The 18,473-nt window shown below is 41.0% G+C and overlaps 1 protein-coding gene across 2 annotated transcripts; it reads left to right on the forward strand.

The window, feature by feature from the left end:
• The first annotated feature begins 832 nt into the window (after positions 1 to 832).
• On the forward strand, positions 833 to 18,305 carry nup153 (nucleoporin 153). 2 transcript variants are annotated; one of them, XM_078267352.1, is made up of 22 exons: positions 833 to 943; positions 4,115 to 4,334; positions 4,491 to 4,766; positions 5,771 to 5,910; positions 7,879 to 8,007; positions 8,274 to 8,390; positions 8,536 to 8,583; positions 8,744 to 8,797; positions 9,792 to 9,932; positions 10,051 to 10,103; positions 10,296 to 10,431; positions 10,823 to 10,990; positions 11,087 to 11,185; positions 11,280 to 11,364; positions 11,458 to 11,559; positions 11,661 to 12,311; positions 12,457 to 12,633; positions 13,002 to 13,919; positions 15,212 to 15,598; positions 15,773 to 15,991; positions 16,122 to 16,308; positions 16,670 to 18,305. In XM_078267352.1, the coding sequence occupies exons 1-22, from the start codon at positions 866 to 868 to the stop codon at positions 16,755 to 16,757; spliced, it is 4,473 nt and encodes a 1,490-aa protein (XP_078123478.1). In that variant the 5' UTR covers positions 833 to 865; the 3' UTR covers positions 16,758 to 18,305. The 2 variants fall into 2 exon arrangements, with proteins under 2 accessions (XP_078123478.1, XP_078123479.1); XM_078267353.1 differs by having other exon boundaries at positions 836 to 943; positions 4,118 to 4,334.
• Positions 18,306 to 18,473: the final 168 nt, after the last annotated feature.

Raw genomic sequence — 18,473 nt, forward strand, 5'->3', positions numbered from 1 at the left:
TCTCATTGTGTAAATATTTTGTGAAAGCACCAATAGTCAATCCCGCCGCAAACATAACATCGATGTATTTGTTCAAAAATATTGTGACATTTGATTTTACTCCATATCGCCCAGATCTAGTACAGAGATAATGGTTAAGTGTACTTGCTCACCTGAAATACAAAATAAATCTGCAGCTACCACAATGATCTGGAATCACAGTATCTTCATTAGGCTATACCCACTGATTTTGTGATGTATGCAGTGGATAAAGACTAAATGCAGTGCTGCAACTAATCATTATTTTTATTATTATTTCATCTAGCAATGTTTTTAATAATCAATTAACTGTTTGGTAAACATCTGAAAATGCTGCAAAATGTCTATCACAAATTTAAAGAGCCAAAGGTTACATCCTTTTTTTTACCCCCACCAACAGTCTGAACTCAAAGATGTGTAATTATAAATGGTGTAACAAAAGGAAAAACATTAAATCCTCACATTGTGAAACTGAACCTAGCAAATATTGCATTTTGCTTTGCAACATTTTTTTTTACTAATCAAGGACTAGGGATTAATCGCTCATCAAAATTGTTGATTCATTTTCTTTTGATTGACTAATTGATACTAAAATGACTAAAGTATGCTTCCCATCGATATATATAAACAATAACATATTTAAAACCCTTAGCTTTATAATTATTTTCATTCAAATGACACACAATAACCCCATGTTAGAGCCATGTGGTATAAAGTCTTGTCAAACCTTCCTCTTTGTTATGTTCAGCTACTACATTTCCCATAGTTCCTTTGTGAGTGGCCGCTGTGCTGGATGACAGCTATCCGGCGGCGCCGAAACACCGATAGACACTCAGACGAAAAAGCCATGGCGGCCACGGGTGGAGGGAAAATTAGAAGCAGGAGATATCATATCGCCTCTAAACCTTACGCCAAGAGTAAACAGGTAAACCGAATAAAAGTGTTCGCGTCAAAAGCCAGTGTCGAGGACAGTACGATGATTGCAGTGCCATTATGTCTTAGCACTTGTTATTGTTTTGTTGGACATTTTATGGCCTGCCGTTAGCGCTCGTGGCCTCCACGCGCTACTAGCATGTAGAGGAAATGCTAGTGGGCTGGCTTATTGGTTAGCAAAACGAGACGGACTTGACAGGTCAAATCAAGGAACAGTGAGTCGTTTAGACTAATTAACCAGTATTTAGTAATGTACAAGTACACACTTGACGCGTTGGGATAAACAGCGTTGATCTATTAGTAAGTTCTCCTAGCTTAGTTAGCATAATGCAAGGAAGTACAATTCTAATTATTAGCTGATGTAGCTAATGCTAGCTAGCGTTGGCGAGCAACGCATTGTTGTCTTCGGTTCTTAAGTTCTGTAGGCGTCGCAGGAAGAAATGACATTCTAAATTACACATTTCCACAGTTATGTGTAGTCGCTTTTCATGCATTTACATTTTGAGATAGTGTTTCTGGCCTGTCTGAAATCATTTTGGATGCTAGGCTAGCTAACGCCAAATCTCAGCCAGTTGGATTGCGCAGGAAGCATTGGCTCATTAGGAACCCACATGGTTGCCTGAGTGGATTCACTTGCCGCCTGGACATCAGCTAGCGTTAATGTTGGCCTTTAAAACATCTCCATAATGTTAACAGTGGACAAGTCGTGTCTTCATGCGTGGTTGTTTATATTAATGTCAGCCTATTGGTGTATTCTCTGACCAGAGAGGCAACTACACTGGAAAGTTTACTTTAAAAATGGAGCCAGGGGAGTTTGACGAGAATCTGAATATTGATAATTATACAAGCAGCTGATTATTGTTACCAGCTAAAGTTTATCAAGTAGATGCACTCATTTGCCATTTTATTATGTAAACCTAGTAAACAAGATTTGGATGGATGGTCATTGTTTAGGCTGGCATTAGTTACCCATCCATACCAGTGTATTAGGTGTATACAATTTAGCCAAGCATATACAGTTAGTTAATGTGATTATTATGACTTATACAGTAGTGATTTTATAGCGATGTAGACAAACTAATGTTACTTGTTCAGGTTTTTCAATTATTGTATTTCTTGGGCATTGTTGATTTTTGCACGAATGCACTTTTTGGTCTACCTTCATTGATATAAATGGGGTGACAAAATTGACACAATTGGTTATACAGTGTTGAAATTAAGAGATTGAATGGAATATGCATTCATGCCAACACACTGACAACATGAACTTGTAATATTAAGTTTGATTAATTGCAAATATGAGTTGAACAGTGTCTCAGTCATGGCATATACAAGTCATTATTATATTATTTTAATGTCATTGTATATTTGAGGAAATGGCAAATAATGCAGAAGTGTTTGAAGTCCATTTAAAGTCAGGAAAAAACAATGATTATCCAAATCTTGTGTATAGTTGTCCTTAAATGATGGGTTTAGCTTTTCTTCAATAGCCTGGTTTAGTCAACACTTCTGAATAAAAAGCAGAAGGAGCATGGTTAGACATGTAATGTCTGCAGCATTGCTCTTAATTCTTCTTACAACCTGTGGGATTGCTTACTTAAAAATGGGAGTCTTTCTTTTCAATACAGCTGACTCAACGATCTTAAGGGGTGTAAGGGTACACATTTATTTAATTTATTTATTATGTGAAAAGCTAGAATAAATGTGATGATGCACTGATCTACTTTAGGTAACTGGCATAACAGTTCGACATGATGGCTTCAGAGCAGAACAGGTCATTTAGTCACATGATCCGGCCTGTCCACAGCAGAAATGCAGTACCCCTAAATCCATATAACAATAGCTTATTTAGCACTAAGTAAACTAGTACTGTGGTGGATATTACACTTGCTCTTGGTTAGTTTAAGTTGGGTGTATTTGCACAAAAGTTAAAGTGCAGAGTAGCCCACAGGTGTATTTTTTAGATAAGCAGTAAACAAGAGGCACACATGGCTCTTATCAGGAGTTGAAAGCTACGATGGGTTAAACAGTGTGCACATGAAGTGACACACCATCTAGCTAGCCCCTTTTCTCAACCTTTCCCTTCTCATCTACTTTCTTGTCACAAAAAAAATGACAGCATAGCCAAAATCTGAAGACATCCAAGTACAGTCCCAGTACCAATCTAAAGAGAGCCAAAAAAGCTAGCTGGACAAAACTGTCAAAAGTTTTACACCGTCTTGTTCAATGCTGTCCAATACACTCTTCCCTTTAATAGGTCAATGCATTCATAGATTATGGTTTTTGTCTGTTGCTTTGTCGTCCTTTCCTACTCCCAACTGCTCAATCCGTTGGACATTATGAAACAGACCTTGAGTTATGAAGCATTTTATGCTGTTATATTCAACTACTGGAGCAAAATTTTGCTCAAGTGTGACAGCATTTCCACAACTTTTGTGAAGACAATATACTGCCGACCTAACTCATATGTCTGCAAACCTATTCAAAAATACTGGATAAATTCCAGTTAGCCAGTTCAGACCTCGAGGTTCCCTGAATATGTAAAGGACACTTTTTCACTACAGCTTATAAAAATAAATTCCTGGAAATTATATTTCTTTCTAAGTGTGGCGTAGGAGACGGGACTCATCCTTACCGACTGGAATTCATCTCGACCTCAGTACAGTGGGGAACAGCGTCACTGGCTCGCTGCTTCACAGAAGCATACACAGTCAGTGCCTGACCCAGTTTCACGCTGTCATACTTGTGTTTTGCTTAGCACTGGGTAGGACTAATGGTTTCTCATTGCAAGTGGGCCTGTGCAGCGTATTCATAAAGTAAATGCAGTGTTAATTGCTTTATTTTGTGGAACTGTTATATATGACTTGAAAAGGACTTATACCGAATTATATGGGATTCCTTTGCCACGAATTCATTATATTTCATTGCATCAGCATCTTATTGTTGTCATTTTTCACAGTGTTGGTAGTTGAAAAATGAATTGTTGTTTTACATGCGTTGACTTTCATCCAATGCTGATTGGTAAGGAGATTTTCTAATGAGGAGGCTACAAATAATAGCCTGAGTTGATGGGACTTTATTTTGTCTATATGCATTTGTCTCTGTCTCTCGCTCATTTCAACCCCTGTTCACGGCTTCCTCTCCCTCATGTTTTTATCATCAGCAGCAGTCAGGCCTCATCAGTCGAGTGACGGACACGGTAAAGAGCATCGTTCCTTCCTGGCTGCAAAAATATTTCAAGAATGAAGATGCTCCTGAAGAAGGAGGGGCTGTTCTGGGGACAGAGCAGAACTGCCAGCCACCTCCTCCTCCTAATGGCAGCGAAGAGGGACCTCTTCCCCTTGATGGACGTGACTCCCCAGAGCCAAGCACCAGTAACGCAGGTAAAGGACTCGGTCAGTCCCTTCGCATCTCATCAAAAAGATTAGCTAGGGAAGTTTATATTCCATGGATGAGAATTGAGTCTAAACATATCTGTGCATGCCAATTCTTGTACTGTACCACCAACCTCATCTGTGACTTCTTCCTCTCTCGCACAGAGCCCTCAACCAGCCGGGCATCCTTGAACTTTCAGGAGTATGTGCTATCTCGACCTCCTCTGAGTCGTTCTCACCTCCACTTTCCCCCGCTGGATGTATCCTCGCCGACCCTGGGGGCCTCCAGCAACCTCTTCTCCCAACCATCCACCTCCTCAGCCCCTGGGCCCTTTTCCACAGGCTTCTCTTTGGTCAAAGAAATCAAAGATAACCTCTCTCAGCACGAAGATGATAACATCTCCACCACTAGCGGCTTTTCCTCCCGTGCCTCAGACAAAGGTAAAAGCAGAGCATTTGAGCAAAAAGTGTTTTCTTTGCATAGATTGACATGTTTGGGTGTCTTTAAAGTCTGGGATGTCTGTATAGATATAAATATAACTGCAGCATAGTTGCAACATTACAAATCACAAAGAAGTGGGCCGTATTGAGACAAAATCTTTCCACACATTTTGCCCTCCGTAGTGGCAAAAGGTAATTGAACTGATGTTCGAACTTCAGTAAAGTATAAAGAGTTTTACGTGTGACGTTTGATCACCTTGTAATTGTGTGTAAACAACTGAATGTTTGATCAATTCATGTTCTTAGTAATTTATTTTGACGGGATGATAGAATAAAGCCCTATAAAATTAAGTTATTTGGATAAACTTTACATTCTTACAGACAAATTCTCTGTGTGCACACTATCAGGCTACTGTTAAACTTACATTATTGATCGAGACTCATAGCCACTAACACATTTTAACCTTCTGCATTAAAATTATACAACATATGTCTCGAAAAATCTTTGCATTCTCTGAATTGTGTTTATATCCCTTTCCAACTCCCTTTTGGCTTTTTGTCTTGCCTCCAATAGATGTTTTATGCCTGCTGCGAAATATTATGTGATGGAAAGAGAACCTGCAGACGGTTGGCTGTTTATTGCACGATTGGCCCACCCCTGCACTAGTCATTATGCTGTTGATTTAAATGTGTGAAACTACAAAAATGGCAGAAAACACATTTTCTGTGTGATCAATTTTCTTTTTTTTTCTTTTTTTTTTTTTTACATTGTTTGTGCCTGCTGACTTTAGGAATCCTTGGTAAATCTATTACTAAACTATTAATGTTGCAGTAGGCAGAGGCTGGTGTAGGCAACTATATTTCTTTTATGTGTAGATTGGCTCAGGCCTGGAATGTAGAGACTGGACCACTGAGTTAGATTTCTGCTTTGGTGCTCTCTTAAAGTGGTTGGAGACGTTAAAAAAATAAAAAAAAAACTTTTCTTTTTTCTGCTTCTTTAACAGATGTCCCTACTTCCAAAACGGCATCACTTCCCCAACTTTGGTCTCCAGAGACGGACAGAACACACTCTGGGCCTCAACATGCCCAATCCAGTCTGAAAAGGCCTGCTTTCAACCTGTCTGTATTTGGAACTTCCTCCAATGTGAGTATCTGTGTGTCTGTTCATCAAGATACAGAGCAACGCCTGCTAAAAGAAAAGATCTGTGCCACAAAGCTCTGCATTTTGATGTGTCATGGTTTGTTTTAGGTCTGTGCTGTTGAAGCAGTGACCCATTTAAGCCTATTTCACACATAATTCCCAGTAAATTACTGGGATAACATTTTAGGCACCGCTACCGAGTAGAGCTGCAACGATTAGTCGATTAGTTGTCAACTCTTAAATTAATCGCCAACTATTTTGATAATCAATTTGAGTAATTTTTTAAGACAAAAAAAAAAAAAATCATTCCAGCTTCTTAAACGTGAATATTTTCTAGTGTCTTCTCTTCTCTGTGACAGTAAACAGAATATCTTTGAGTTGTGGACAAAACAAGACATTTGAGGACGTCATCTCAGGCTTTTGGGAAACATTGATCCACATTTTCCACAAATATTCTGACATTTTAGAGACCAAACAACTAATCGATTAATCGAGACAAAAATCAACAGATTATTCAATTATGAAAATAATCGTTAGTTGCAGCCCTACTACTGAGGAACACTTCCATCTTGCGCCTTTTCACGCATGCCATGGCAGTGCCCAAATAGATGAGTGCAAGAGAAAGTCCAGGAGATGGCGTAAAACTCAACAGAACAGGTCGGCAATGAGTGAGTCCTAGCTAGGTCCCATATTAACAGATTATGCTGAAACAGCTACTACACGCTGTATTTCCTTTTTTAGAAACATTTTGCTTTATTTGCAATCATTTCTCAAAAGCATGATGTGTCTTACAATTATTATCCAGGATATAGTGTCCTTTCTCTTACAGAAAGAGTCTTTGGATCATATAAATCTGTTTTACTACTGTAAGTCTGTTCAGCTTTACAGCTATCAAACATACATAGCTGATGAACAATTCCACATTCATTTTGCAATGTGCATCTCGGATCACCTTTGCACGCTCTATGGCCACTACTACTGTCATTATAATATGAACAATAACTTTGCCGTCAGTGGGCAAATTTGCTAACGGTACCTTAGGATAACCTTATTTGAAGCAGGTAATTTAATGTCACAGCTCATATTACATACACTTTAGTTAAAAAACAAATACGTCTCCTGCCGCGGGGAGTCAATGGCAGAGGGACCGCAGGATGCGCTAACGTTAGCTTCTTCTTCAGAGCCCATAACGCTATTTTCCAAGTTACTGTAGCTGTCATATTTCACAGCAGATCGCCTAAATGTATATAGCGAGAACACTAACATGTCAGTCTTGAATTTGGCCTGTGAACCCCAACTCTATAAAAGTGATGTGTTTCAAAGCGACCAATACATTTTAGGTGTAGGTACATTTTAATACTTCAAGTTTCAACTTCAATAATTAATAACTACGTGATTTTTATTAAATCACGTGCATTATCTGGAAAACCAATGTTACGGTCACTCGCAGCCAGACATTATGTTGATTTGTTGCATTCAGTTTCACCTGGGATTCACATGTTGTACGTTACCTTTTCATGTGCATGGGTGGCAGCATGCCAGACACCACAACTCAGTCTAGCTGACTCATAACAACTAGTCTGCATTTTCACTCAGATGTCTTCCAAGTATTAAAATTATAAAAACAAACTTCAGAGGGTTAGGGTTAGTCTGAGTTTTTTGCTTCAGATGTTCGTAACACTTTTCTATATTAAACCCCATTGGATGGTAATATATTTACATTTTCTAAGATACAAAATATTTGACATGACTTCATTAGCAGAAGAAAACAGCTGGCTTTTAAGGGTAAAGAAGTTGAAATACTATTGAATATTGAAAAGAGTGCAGGATGTATTTGCATTCTTCTCAAGACTGTTTTGTTTAGCTACTTTCAAATATTGAGTTTGAGAATGCCATTGATTAGTAATACAATGAAGTTTAAATAATTTCTCCTAATCCTAATGTAATTGGATTTAACCTTCTCTGTTCCAGTCATCATTAAACAGCACAGTGCTAAACTCCAGCCAGCTCGGAGATTCACCCTTCTACCCCGGGAAGACCATGTATGGTGGAGCTGCTGCGGTCAGGAGCTCTCGTGCTCGTCCTGGAACACCGTACCAGGTGAGCTAGTGAGAACTGCACAATCTAGGAACTTGTGTGTCCATGGTCAAATCATTTTATAATAAATAAATAAACATAACTTCATATGATGAGCTAGCGTACTAGGTTTAACACATTAGTTATATTCATATGCATTTAGTGTTCTGGCTGTTCAATTTTAGCAGCCTTTATTGGGTGAGCTCTGACACGCATCATAGGAGGAATGTGACTTTATTGTGAATATTATTAATTGAATTGGACACTAAATTAGCTAATCTGATCTGTAGGCCCCAGTAAGGAGACAGATCAAGGCCAAGCCTGCTGGTGCTCAGCCCTGTGGGGTGACGAGTGCCACAGCCAGACGCATCCTTCAGTCCTTGGAACGCATGTCAAGCCCGCTGGCTGTGAGTACACACACACACGCATACCATCTCCTCTGTTCAAACTTTATTTCATCTCAAAGTTTGACAGTGGTTGGACATTAAATATGTTGCCAATTAACATGTTATTGTTAAAACAATGTGATGCATTCATATTTTTCTTCTACAGGATGCCAGGAGAATCCCAGCAGCAGCTGCCTCCTCCCCCCTGTCAGCAGTAAGAGCTTTTGATATATATTTACATGTATTGTAAGCATTTGTTTGCATTGACAATACATAACTGTATAGGATTTATAATCACAGACATCAAAACCACCTATAAACCTTGTATTGATTTTGTCTAACAATAAAATACGGGTTTCTTAAATGAATTTCAGTCAATGGATGGCACAAATCTAGATGTTTCCCCTTTCCAGTCGAAAAAAAAACGTGTAAGTACAGATTTTAAAATTCTTGTGATGGTATCCTCATGCTTGGTTTGTCAAAAATTCCTTTGCATGTAGCTATCAACATTGAGCCTTGTTTTTCCAATTTTATAATAACTGTGTCCCTGTATAACTTTAAGCTTACTGCAAATCAACAACCAAACTTCAGTTGTGTCCTCTGCCCAGTGTATTTTGCAATTTAGCACAAGGCTTAGTGATATGAACAGTGATATCATTGTACAAACCCAGCAGCACTTGTTGTGGTTTGTCCTGTCATTTCCTGTCCTACAGCCTGTTGGCCTCTGTTACACCCGTTAATAGGATTCTCCTCGGCTGATACACAGCTGTGTGTGTGTGTGTGTGTGTGTGTGTGTGTGTGTGTCCTGTGTGCGTAAAGTGTAGTCCATTGTTAAATCGTGCCAGCTCTGGACTGGACTTATCCTCAGTAATAACTGTTAGGCATTCCCAGCTGTGACAGCTGCTTTGTAAATCAACAACTATTGACCCTCACAGGTCCAAAACAAGAAAGCCTATTATGTAACGTGGCCTTTCATGACTGACTGTTGCTTTGGGATTTGTGTCCACAACAATGCACAGAACATTGTGGCTGCGCGACCGGTATAAGTCCGCAGCTGTCCGCGGACATGGAGTGCAGAAAGTATGTCCGAGCCTCCCAAACTGGGACTCCGTTGCCTGCTTGTTGGTTTACATAGATCGATTGACGGGCGTCGGCTAGCGTTCAAAAAACAAACTTAAATTAGCATCCCTACTAGAGATTGTTCACTTTCTGGGACACAGTTTCATGTTTGAGTTTAGAGCAATAAACTACTTTGGCCATGGTCATTATATTAAAGCAATATGCTGATGCAATGGTGCGAGTTATGTGGCATGCAGAAGTATGCTTTATCAAACACATTTAGACAAAGAATTAAGCATGCCACCTTCGTTGATTCTAAATCTTATCTTTTGCCTATATTTAACCACCCTTTCTTTAATTCAGATGGATTCCACCCTCCCGCCGGTGCAGAGGCTGGTGGTTCCTGCTGCAGTGTCGGTCTCAGGAAACCGCTCTGTCTCCTTCAGGCCGACGTTGACTCCTGGGGGAGTGAGCCGAACTCTGGACAGGACCCCAAAAGACACGGTCAGAAACACAGTGCTGGATTATATTCCGACAAAACACTGTTCCTCTATATAAAACGTGCAGCCAAATAGTCAATACAAACTTGATGCTAAATTTGTTGCCATTTATTTTCCCTTAGCCCACAAGGCAATCACCGCAACTACCTGAAGCAACCCCAGGTCCATCTCGAAGGTAAGACAGGGTTGCTCTAATTCATCAGCAAAGAAACCTTTACTTAAGTAAAAAAGCAAGGCAATATAACCTAATCACAACAATCCTAGTTATTGCCAAACATTTTTGTGTTTGGATGCCTGACTTCTCTCTGTATCGTGTTTAGTTTGTTTTACTTACTTTACCTGTTCCTGTCTACCCCTTCACTACTAGCACAATGGGTTCCAGTAGCCCAGCCTATCCTCTGTCCAGCACGCCTGCAGCCAGCAGCGTGAGCTCTGGAGGGGGCAAGATGAAGAGAGAGAGGACCACTACACGGCCTTCCTCTAAACACCCTGAGGAGGAGGAGGTAAAGGCCTTGCATAAAAAAAAAAGTTGAAAAAAAACTCAAAGCTCTGTATACAAAAACTATGTGTATTGAAGATAACATTATTCATTTTTTAATATCCTAACTCTGTGTATCAAAGTGATAAGAGCTGGGAAACTAAACAGTTTTTGTATAAAAGTGATTGTAAAATACAGGTGTTCTGATACTTTTATACCAGGGCAGTATCCCTTTTTTTATATAGGCCTTTTCCTTGCAGGTCATAAAACGGATCTGATAATGTGCCTTGATGCATTCAGATATTTGAATATCAAACATGGGTTTATCTTATTTTATCATCGGTCTGAAAGATGCACTGTTCTGAAATGGCTGACAATGGTACACAATGATGCTCCTGCTTGTGTTTTGACTTTAGGTGTCTGAGGTACTGGACCTACCAACCATTTCACTTCCCATCAGCACCTCTGCCTTGCCCACCTTCAGCTTCTCCACCCTTCTTCCACCTCTCACCACCTCCACCACCATCAGCACGGCCCCCAATCTCACACCTGTGACTCCCGCTAAGGAAACAGTCACAAATAAGGTCCGTCTTAAAATTGTCTCATTCCCCTACAACGCTATTACCAGTCTAATGGTTAACATTATTTATGCATATTGCAAATTTTCATGTTTGTTCCAGGAGCCACCAACGACCTCGACACCCCTCTGTGCACCGTATACGTTTTCCTCCCCTATTGTCAAAGCAACTGCTGCTAGTCCTCCTTCCTTTTCCCCCTCAGTAAGTAAACAGTTTGTCTGTTAATGCTAACTAATTGATAAGACAACTATTTACAATTGTAACATTGATAATAATTTGTATTTCTTGTTTGTAGGCTGGATTCACATTTAGTGCACCTGTAGCAAAGTTAGCTCCCTCCATGTCAAATGGGAAGCTGGCCTCTCCCATAGTGGCTGCAGGTAAGAGAGTTTTCTTACAATTGGCATGATGCTGACTCTATGCCTTTACTGAGGAAACTTGATCTCAGGTTTGTGTTTTCATGTGTTCTACAGTGAAGTCAGTAGCTAGCAAAAGCACAGAAGATTTTGAAGGACCCTTCAAACCAGCCAAGACCCTGAAGCAGGGCAGTGTGCTGGATCTTCTCAAAGCACCTGGTTAGAGTCAATAACTCATTACACATTTACAGTGTTTGTTTTGCATGGTTTGGCTTACAAGGTTGTTCGTTGTTTTAATCCTTTACTTGTTCTGTGTCTAGGCTTTGCCTCTCCTGTTCGGACTTCCCCCGGCCCAGACAACACTCTCCTGCAGATCTCCACACAATCCACAGCCCCCTCCTCCACCACCTCAACCGCCTCCTCCCTCTCTTCAACAGTGTTTGGCGATGCATTCAAAGCCCCGCCAGGCTGGAGCTGTGATGTCTGCATGGTGCCGAACAAGCCATCAGACACCAAGTGTGTTTGTTGTACAGCCCCACAGCCCAATATCTCCTCTTGCAAGTCTATGGACAGTAAACCTTCAGCCACCACCTCGGTTGGGCTAGAGAGCAGCGGCAGCATGAACACCACCTCCACCACTACAACCACTGCAGGTTTTGGCACAATGTTTTCCAAACCTGCAGGAACTTGGGACTGTGACACATGTCTTGTTCTAAACAAACCTGAAGCAGTAAAGTGTGTGGCCTGCGAAACGGCCAAACCTGGGACAGGGCTTAAACCCTCACTGACTCTTCCTTCTGCCTTCTCAGCTGTTAAGACTGTATCCACACCCACAGCCCCCCTTTCTACAGGGTTCATTGGATTTGGAGACAAGTTCAAAAAACCTGAGGGTGCATGGGAATGTGATACATGTTTGGTAGAAAACAAGGCAGAGGACACAAAGTGTGTGGCCTGCATGAGCGCTAAACCAGGTAATGAGAGCCTGACCATGGTAATGTTGGTATTTGATATTCTACAAAGTGTTGAATTTTTGTTTTCCATAAGAGTATAATTCCATTAACTGCCATTAATGTATTGACATCTTAAAGCATCTTTCTGTACTCATCTTTACAACAGGAGCTTCGGCTGGAGCCTCTTCAGCCAGCAGTGCTCCAGTGTTTGGGTTGGGAGACGCATTCAAGAAGCCAGAGGGCGCCTGGGATTGTGATGTCTGTCTTGTACAGAATAAGGCTGTTGATGTACAGTGTGTTGCCTGTCAGGCAGCCAAACCTGGAGCTAGCGTGGAGCCCAAAGGTAACAAAAGCAACCCACTTTTTAGTGTTTCCATGTTTTAAAGTAAAGATTTCCAAAGCCAAATGTTGCTCACCTTTTTGTATAAATCAAAAGCTCTATGAGCAATGATGAAACAATGTCAAAATGTTTCTTGATGCATAGTTTTTATAGGTATTATCTATGCATTAGGGCGGTATGATATTGACGCCACCTAGATGACGTGTTGCTCAATCTGTTTGTTAGCATCATATTAAACGGTCAAGATAACAATACAAAACCTAGTCAAAATTTTACGTTTTTACGAAACCTGAGACTTTTGCAATAAAACCTGTACCTAATCCAGACTTTTCACTTTTTAAAATTTTTTGTTATCCTTTGTTTCTCTTCAGCTTTTGGTTCGTCTTTTGTTTCATCAGCTGGTGGGACTTCCGGCTCTAGTTCTGGAGGTTTTAAGTTTGGCACATCAGACAGTACGTCGGTATCTGGTTTCAAGTTTGGAGGCTCATTGACAGAGTCCTCATCGTCAGGTGGATTCAAATTTGGAGTCCCATTTGGAAGCTCCTCCTCAGAAACAACTTCTAAAGACGCTACTGCCTCATCAGGGTTCAAATTCGGCAGCTCATCCGAGGGCTTTAAATTTGGGGCTGCCTCTAGTGATGACAAAAAGTCAGACGAACCTGCCACAGGTTCTGGGTTTAAGTTTGGAGCCAGCGGTGGGATAGCATTTGGAACTGGATCATCTAGCACAGAAAATAACTCCCCTAAGGGTGGCTTCACTTTTGGACTGTCAAAACCAGAAGAGAAAACATCAGACACCACTTCATCCTCTGTTAGTGTCACTCCTCCTGCTTCCTCTCAAGAGAAAAGTGACAATGCAGCATCATCAAATGACACCACATCCACCAACACCAACTCCACCATCACCACCACAGCTACCACCAGAGGGTCTGTATTTGGGAGATTGGGCGAGCGAAGTTTGGTGGCCACAACACCACAAGGTGGCTCTACCTTTGGATCCTTACAGACAGACAAAGAGCCAGCTGCTCCCACATTTACCTTTGGGAAGCCAGAGGAAAAGAAGGAAGCCACTGCCTCCTTGGCTCAGTCTGCCTTCCTCTTTGGTGCTGCTAATAAAGATGCAGAAGCTGCACCGGCCGCCTCAGGAGGCTTTTCCTTCAGCAAGCCCAGTGCTCCAACAGAACAACCTCCACCTGCGTATAATTTTGGCAAGCCAGCAGACAAGAGTGAAACGTCTACCGCTGAGGCCCCAACGGGGCCCTCTTTGACCTTTGGACAAAGTGCTACAGGTGAGAGAAAGTTTGGACAGTGATACTGTAGCAATTATTTTGTCAAATGCTATGCTTTCTGTTCATATAACGCCTTGATGATAAGTTCTTTTATAAGTTTTCATTTGTTTTCTTTAAAGGAAAATCCAGTTTTGTAGTTTTTGTTGTTAATGACTTTCTGTCACCAAATTTATTGCTGAGCTGTGGGTGACACAACAACATCCTACTATAAACCCCTAAACCATCATTTGATCACTGCAAGCGTTTTCTTTCCACTGAGGTGCCCTTGAACAAGGCCATCAACCCCCAACTGCTCTGGTGGAACTGCTCAACAGTTCAGTTTTTGACAAGGCCTTCAAAAACAAAGTTGTTCTCAGTAAACTTGTGCACTGTGGGCACACCGCTGTGTTAACTATAGTAGGTTAAAGTTGAAACAGATGTGCAAAATCAAGCCAAAGTAAATGTAATTAGTATTGCACTTTCATACATTTGAGAATGTGGAGAGTGTCATTGAGTCAAAATTGAAGTGGCAGAGGCCGAGATAAATACACTACATAATGTAAACGATTTGTGTTGTCCCTAACATAACCTTAATGACATCTGCAGGGGTATTAGAGCTCCCCCTTAGCCAAAGAAGACATACAACTGTGTTCACAGACTGAGTAGTATACTCTATAACGATGCATCATAAATCGGTTAAAAAAACAATTTAAATGTGTAAAGATTACAACTGGTTGAGATAAAAAAAAATTAGGGCGTGGGGCGTGACGCTTGTTAACATACAGCCGGTAACGTTACTACGTACTGGCTACGTATAACAGTCTGCAGCTAAAGAGGAGACTAGCAGCACTTTGTTTTTCTTAATTCATCCATGTTTGAGACAGCGTGGACACTGCTGCTGTCGGTAAACACCAGGGACTGGGCTTTTAGTGTTGCGTTTGGTTCCAGCTCCGTAAGCTTGTGTTGAGTTCAGTGTTGTAAAATACCCTTTCAGCCATTCAGTGTTTCTTCTTTTTGTTGTTTAACAGCAATATACTGGTGAGAAAAGGTGTTATTGCATAAAAAAAAAAAAAAACACTTAAATTGAACCATATGGTCCTTAGCAATAAACAAGCCTTTAATTTTGTATTTTTTGTTATTTAAGATAAAATACTATTTCAGTCACAGTTTATACAAATAAAGAAATATTTTTCAGTCATTTCCTTCTGTTAAAAGAAATTGTGAGAAAATCCTATCATGAAGGTAAAATCGGGAATCGTTGTGTACGAGTGAATCGTTACATCCCTAATAATCAACTATTCCTTTCCCAACAGATTCTTCTGCTGCTCCAAAACCCGCATTTTCCTTTATGGCTGGTAATCCCACCAACACCGTCAACTCCACCACCTCGTCATCCACCACCCTGACACCCAGTCTGTTCGGCAGCAGCAGCTCCACTCAGGCTCCTGCTCCTTCTGCAGCTCCTAGCAATTTCATGTTTGGTCAGCCTGCTGCAACCGCAAGTGATGCTCCTCCAGCTAAAGCCTTCGTCTTCGGCCAGAGTCAGGACAGCCAGCCGGCTGCCCCGTCATCTGCTCCTCTGAACTGTACTCCAGCCCCATCTCAGCCCTTCGTCTTTGGTGCTGCTGCTCCTCCTCCAGCTGCTGCTCCATCCTTTGGCTTTGGAGCAGCAGCCCCCGCTGCTGCTGCCTCCTCTTCAGGTCTGTATAGACTCATGGTGTTTCAGATAATAAGCATTATTGTGATGTCTGTTTCATACTTGAGCGACAACAATGAAACATTCACATTCCATATTATTAAATGGTTTTTTTTATATATATATTTATAATCTGTTCATGTATTGAAATCTTCGATTGTTTCTTTTTCACAAACAGCTCCATCTGCAGCTCCCTCTCCATTTGCATTCAGCTCGGCCTCCTCTGGTGGATTCGGGGTCAACCACGCTCCTTCATTCGGTTCATCCTTTGGATCCCCCTTCACAGCCACACCTTCCCAACCCCCAGCATTCGGAGCCAAACCCAATGCCGCCCCTGTCTTTGGACAGCAAACCAACTCCACACCTGTATTCGGGGCAGCTGCTAATTCTGCACCAGGTGGGTGACTGTAATGGTATTATCCTTTTTCCTTTCAGGTTGTCCATGGTACCAAAGGCTCCTGTTCCTTACATTGGTAAAGTATGTTTATAATAAGTTCAAACATGTAAATGTGGCACATTTCTATCAGGTGGAGGCTTTCAGTTTGGAGGAGCCAGTGCATTTGGAGCCACAAACAACGCCTCAGGAGGAGTGTTTACTTTTGGAGCGGGATCAGCAGCTTCTCCTGCCCCCCCAGCCAACCCCTCCATCGCACCCCAGTCAGGACCGCCTGGAGGTGGATTCAACTTTTCACAACCCCCCGCATTCAATATGGGGTATGTTACATTTCCTCAGTTTACAAAATGTTACTAAGTTTTCTGAGTCTCACACAGTAGCTGTGCTTTTATTAGAGATGTTTAATAAATGGTCAACATTTTCTGTATATTTCAGAAACTCTGGTAACAGTCTGAAATGCATCTTATCTAATGTACATTTGACTAGAGTGTAATGTGGTCAAATAGCAGAAGGTTAGTTTTGATACATCTTTTAGCTGGGATGAGGTGTAACACAGTTTAAGCATTAATATTTCCTAATTATCAGTGAACCAATAATCAATTCTGTGCATATTTGAGCGGTTTCTGATGGCAGTGTTTGTTGTGATGCTTATAATAATGGGAATGTCGATTGCTCTTCCAGGTCAGCGAAGTCCTTCACCGCCTCTCCTGCTGGACAGCAAGCGATTGCTGGGCGAAAGATCAAGACTGCGGTGCGACGCAGAAAGTAGAACCCAGTGGACTCAACTATAAAGTAGACTTGACTTTGACTTGACCGTATCCCCACTGAAGGCTGAGTAAAGTCCTGGAAAGGTCTCAGCTAGACAAACACTGAAATGACTTGGCATGTGAAGAAGGGCCGAGGCTTTGGGCCACGTGGTGCTCGGGCTGGACGGTTGGGCCTTGTTTCAGCTGTAGGCTGGGCTGATTATTCGGAGGTTTTCACATGTAGACTGGAGCTGTTAATATGTGAGACTAATCCCACAGAACATCACATGAAAAACTGTTGACTGAACAATGACACTGACTTAGAAAACAACAATCAAGCAAGGACCCCTGCTCAACATGATGAAACAACAAGACCGTCATATCTATATTTTCAACACTGGCAAATGTCTGCTAGACTTTAGGCATGACTTTTTGTAATAAAATTACAAAGGCAAAACTAAAGAGTTGTGAGTGTATACAAAATTGTATTAATTAGTATGGGTGATCAGGTTATGAGCTGTGATGTACAGAGAGGTAGTGAGAGCTGTGCGGCACATCTCCATTGTTATCCTAAAAACTATTTAGACTGCTCCTCTTACAGGAATCAAGGTGCCGTTGGCGATGTGGCCATGGTGTCAGTGCAGTGTGCTGTATGTACAGGGATGAGCGTGTAATCTTTGTGGTGAAAGCAGCGTGCTTGTTTTTTTTTTTTTTTTCTCCCTCTTATGTACAGACTTGAGGTGTGTTTGGTTATTTGTATATGCTGAAGTTGCGTGTCGGTGTGCGTATGAAAACTGAACGACTGAGTTATCACCTGGGCCGCTAGCTAGCACCACCATAGGTGAGCAAGCAAATGAATGTTTAAAACAAAAACAAGGGGAGGAAGGAAGGAGGGAAGGTGTGGGAGAGGGAAAAACGTATCCATGCACTGTGGAGGATGGACCGGGCCGGAGGCTTATGCCCTAGTTCAACTCCTTTTAGGACTTTGTAAATGCATAGTTTCAGCACTCTGTTACTTGTTTGATTCTTTGACCTCTCTGGTTCGCTCCACTACTCTGCTTTTTGTGCCGTCTTGTCTCTCTCTCGCTCCATCCTGAGTCCTTATACTCTCCCTTTACCTCTCTGCCTCTCCCTCTTTCGTTCTCTCTCTCTCTCTCTTAATTGGCCTTTCAATATTATTATAAAAACCTGTAAATAGTGATGTTTTTTTTATCAGTGAAGTTGACTTTTTTTGTGTTACCAACTCCGCATTCATCATTTATGTCTTTAGAATTTATTATGTAAATTCCTATATTCAAAGTTGCCCGAATCCATTTAAAAGGAGCTTAAATGCAAATTGGAGAGCCTTTGATGACTAAAGGTATATTGGCTTTTCTGATCCACTTTTGTTTGGACCAAAACCAGTATTGTACAAAGTATTAAGTATATATTTTTCTATTGCGTGTTTAAATGGACGAGGGTGACTTTGGATGATAAGGAAGTCAGTTTAATTTTAAAGCCATGATTATTACTGGATGAGTGATAAAATTAAAACCATGGGTAATTACCATAAATAAAACTATTAAAAAAGAGTGCTTGTCTTTAGCTGTTGATTTTTTTTCATAACGTTACAGGACTGACAGTATTATCATATTATTAGATCTCAACAGATGGCTAATATTAACATCTTACAGATTTATCTTTATTGGCACATGTACAACCTAATTGAATAGATCTCTTATCAAAATGAAGTATTAACT

This window comes from Sander vitreus, chromosome 14 (genome assembly GCF_031162955.1).
Source record: "Sander vitreus isolate 19-12246 chromosome 14, sanVit1, whole genome shotgun sequence".
In the NCBI taxonomy this organism is placed as follows: Eukaryota; Metazoa; Chordata; class Actinopteri; order Perciformes; family Percidae; genus Sander; species Sander vitreus.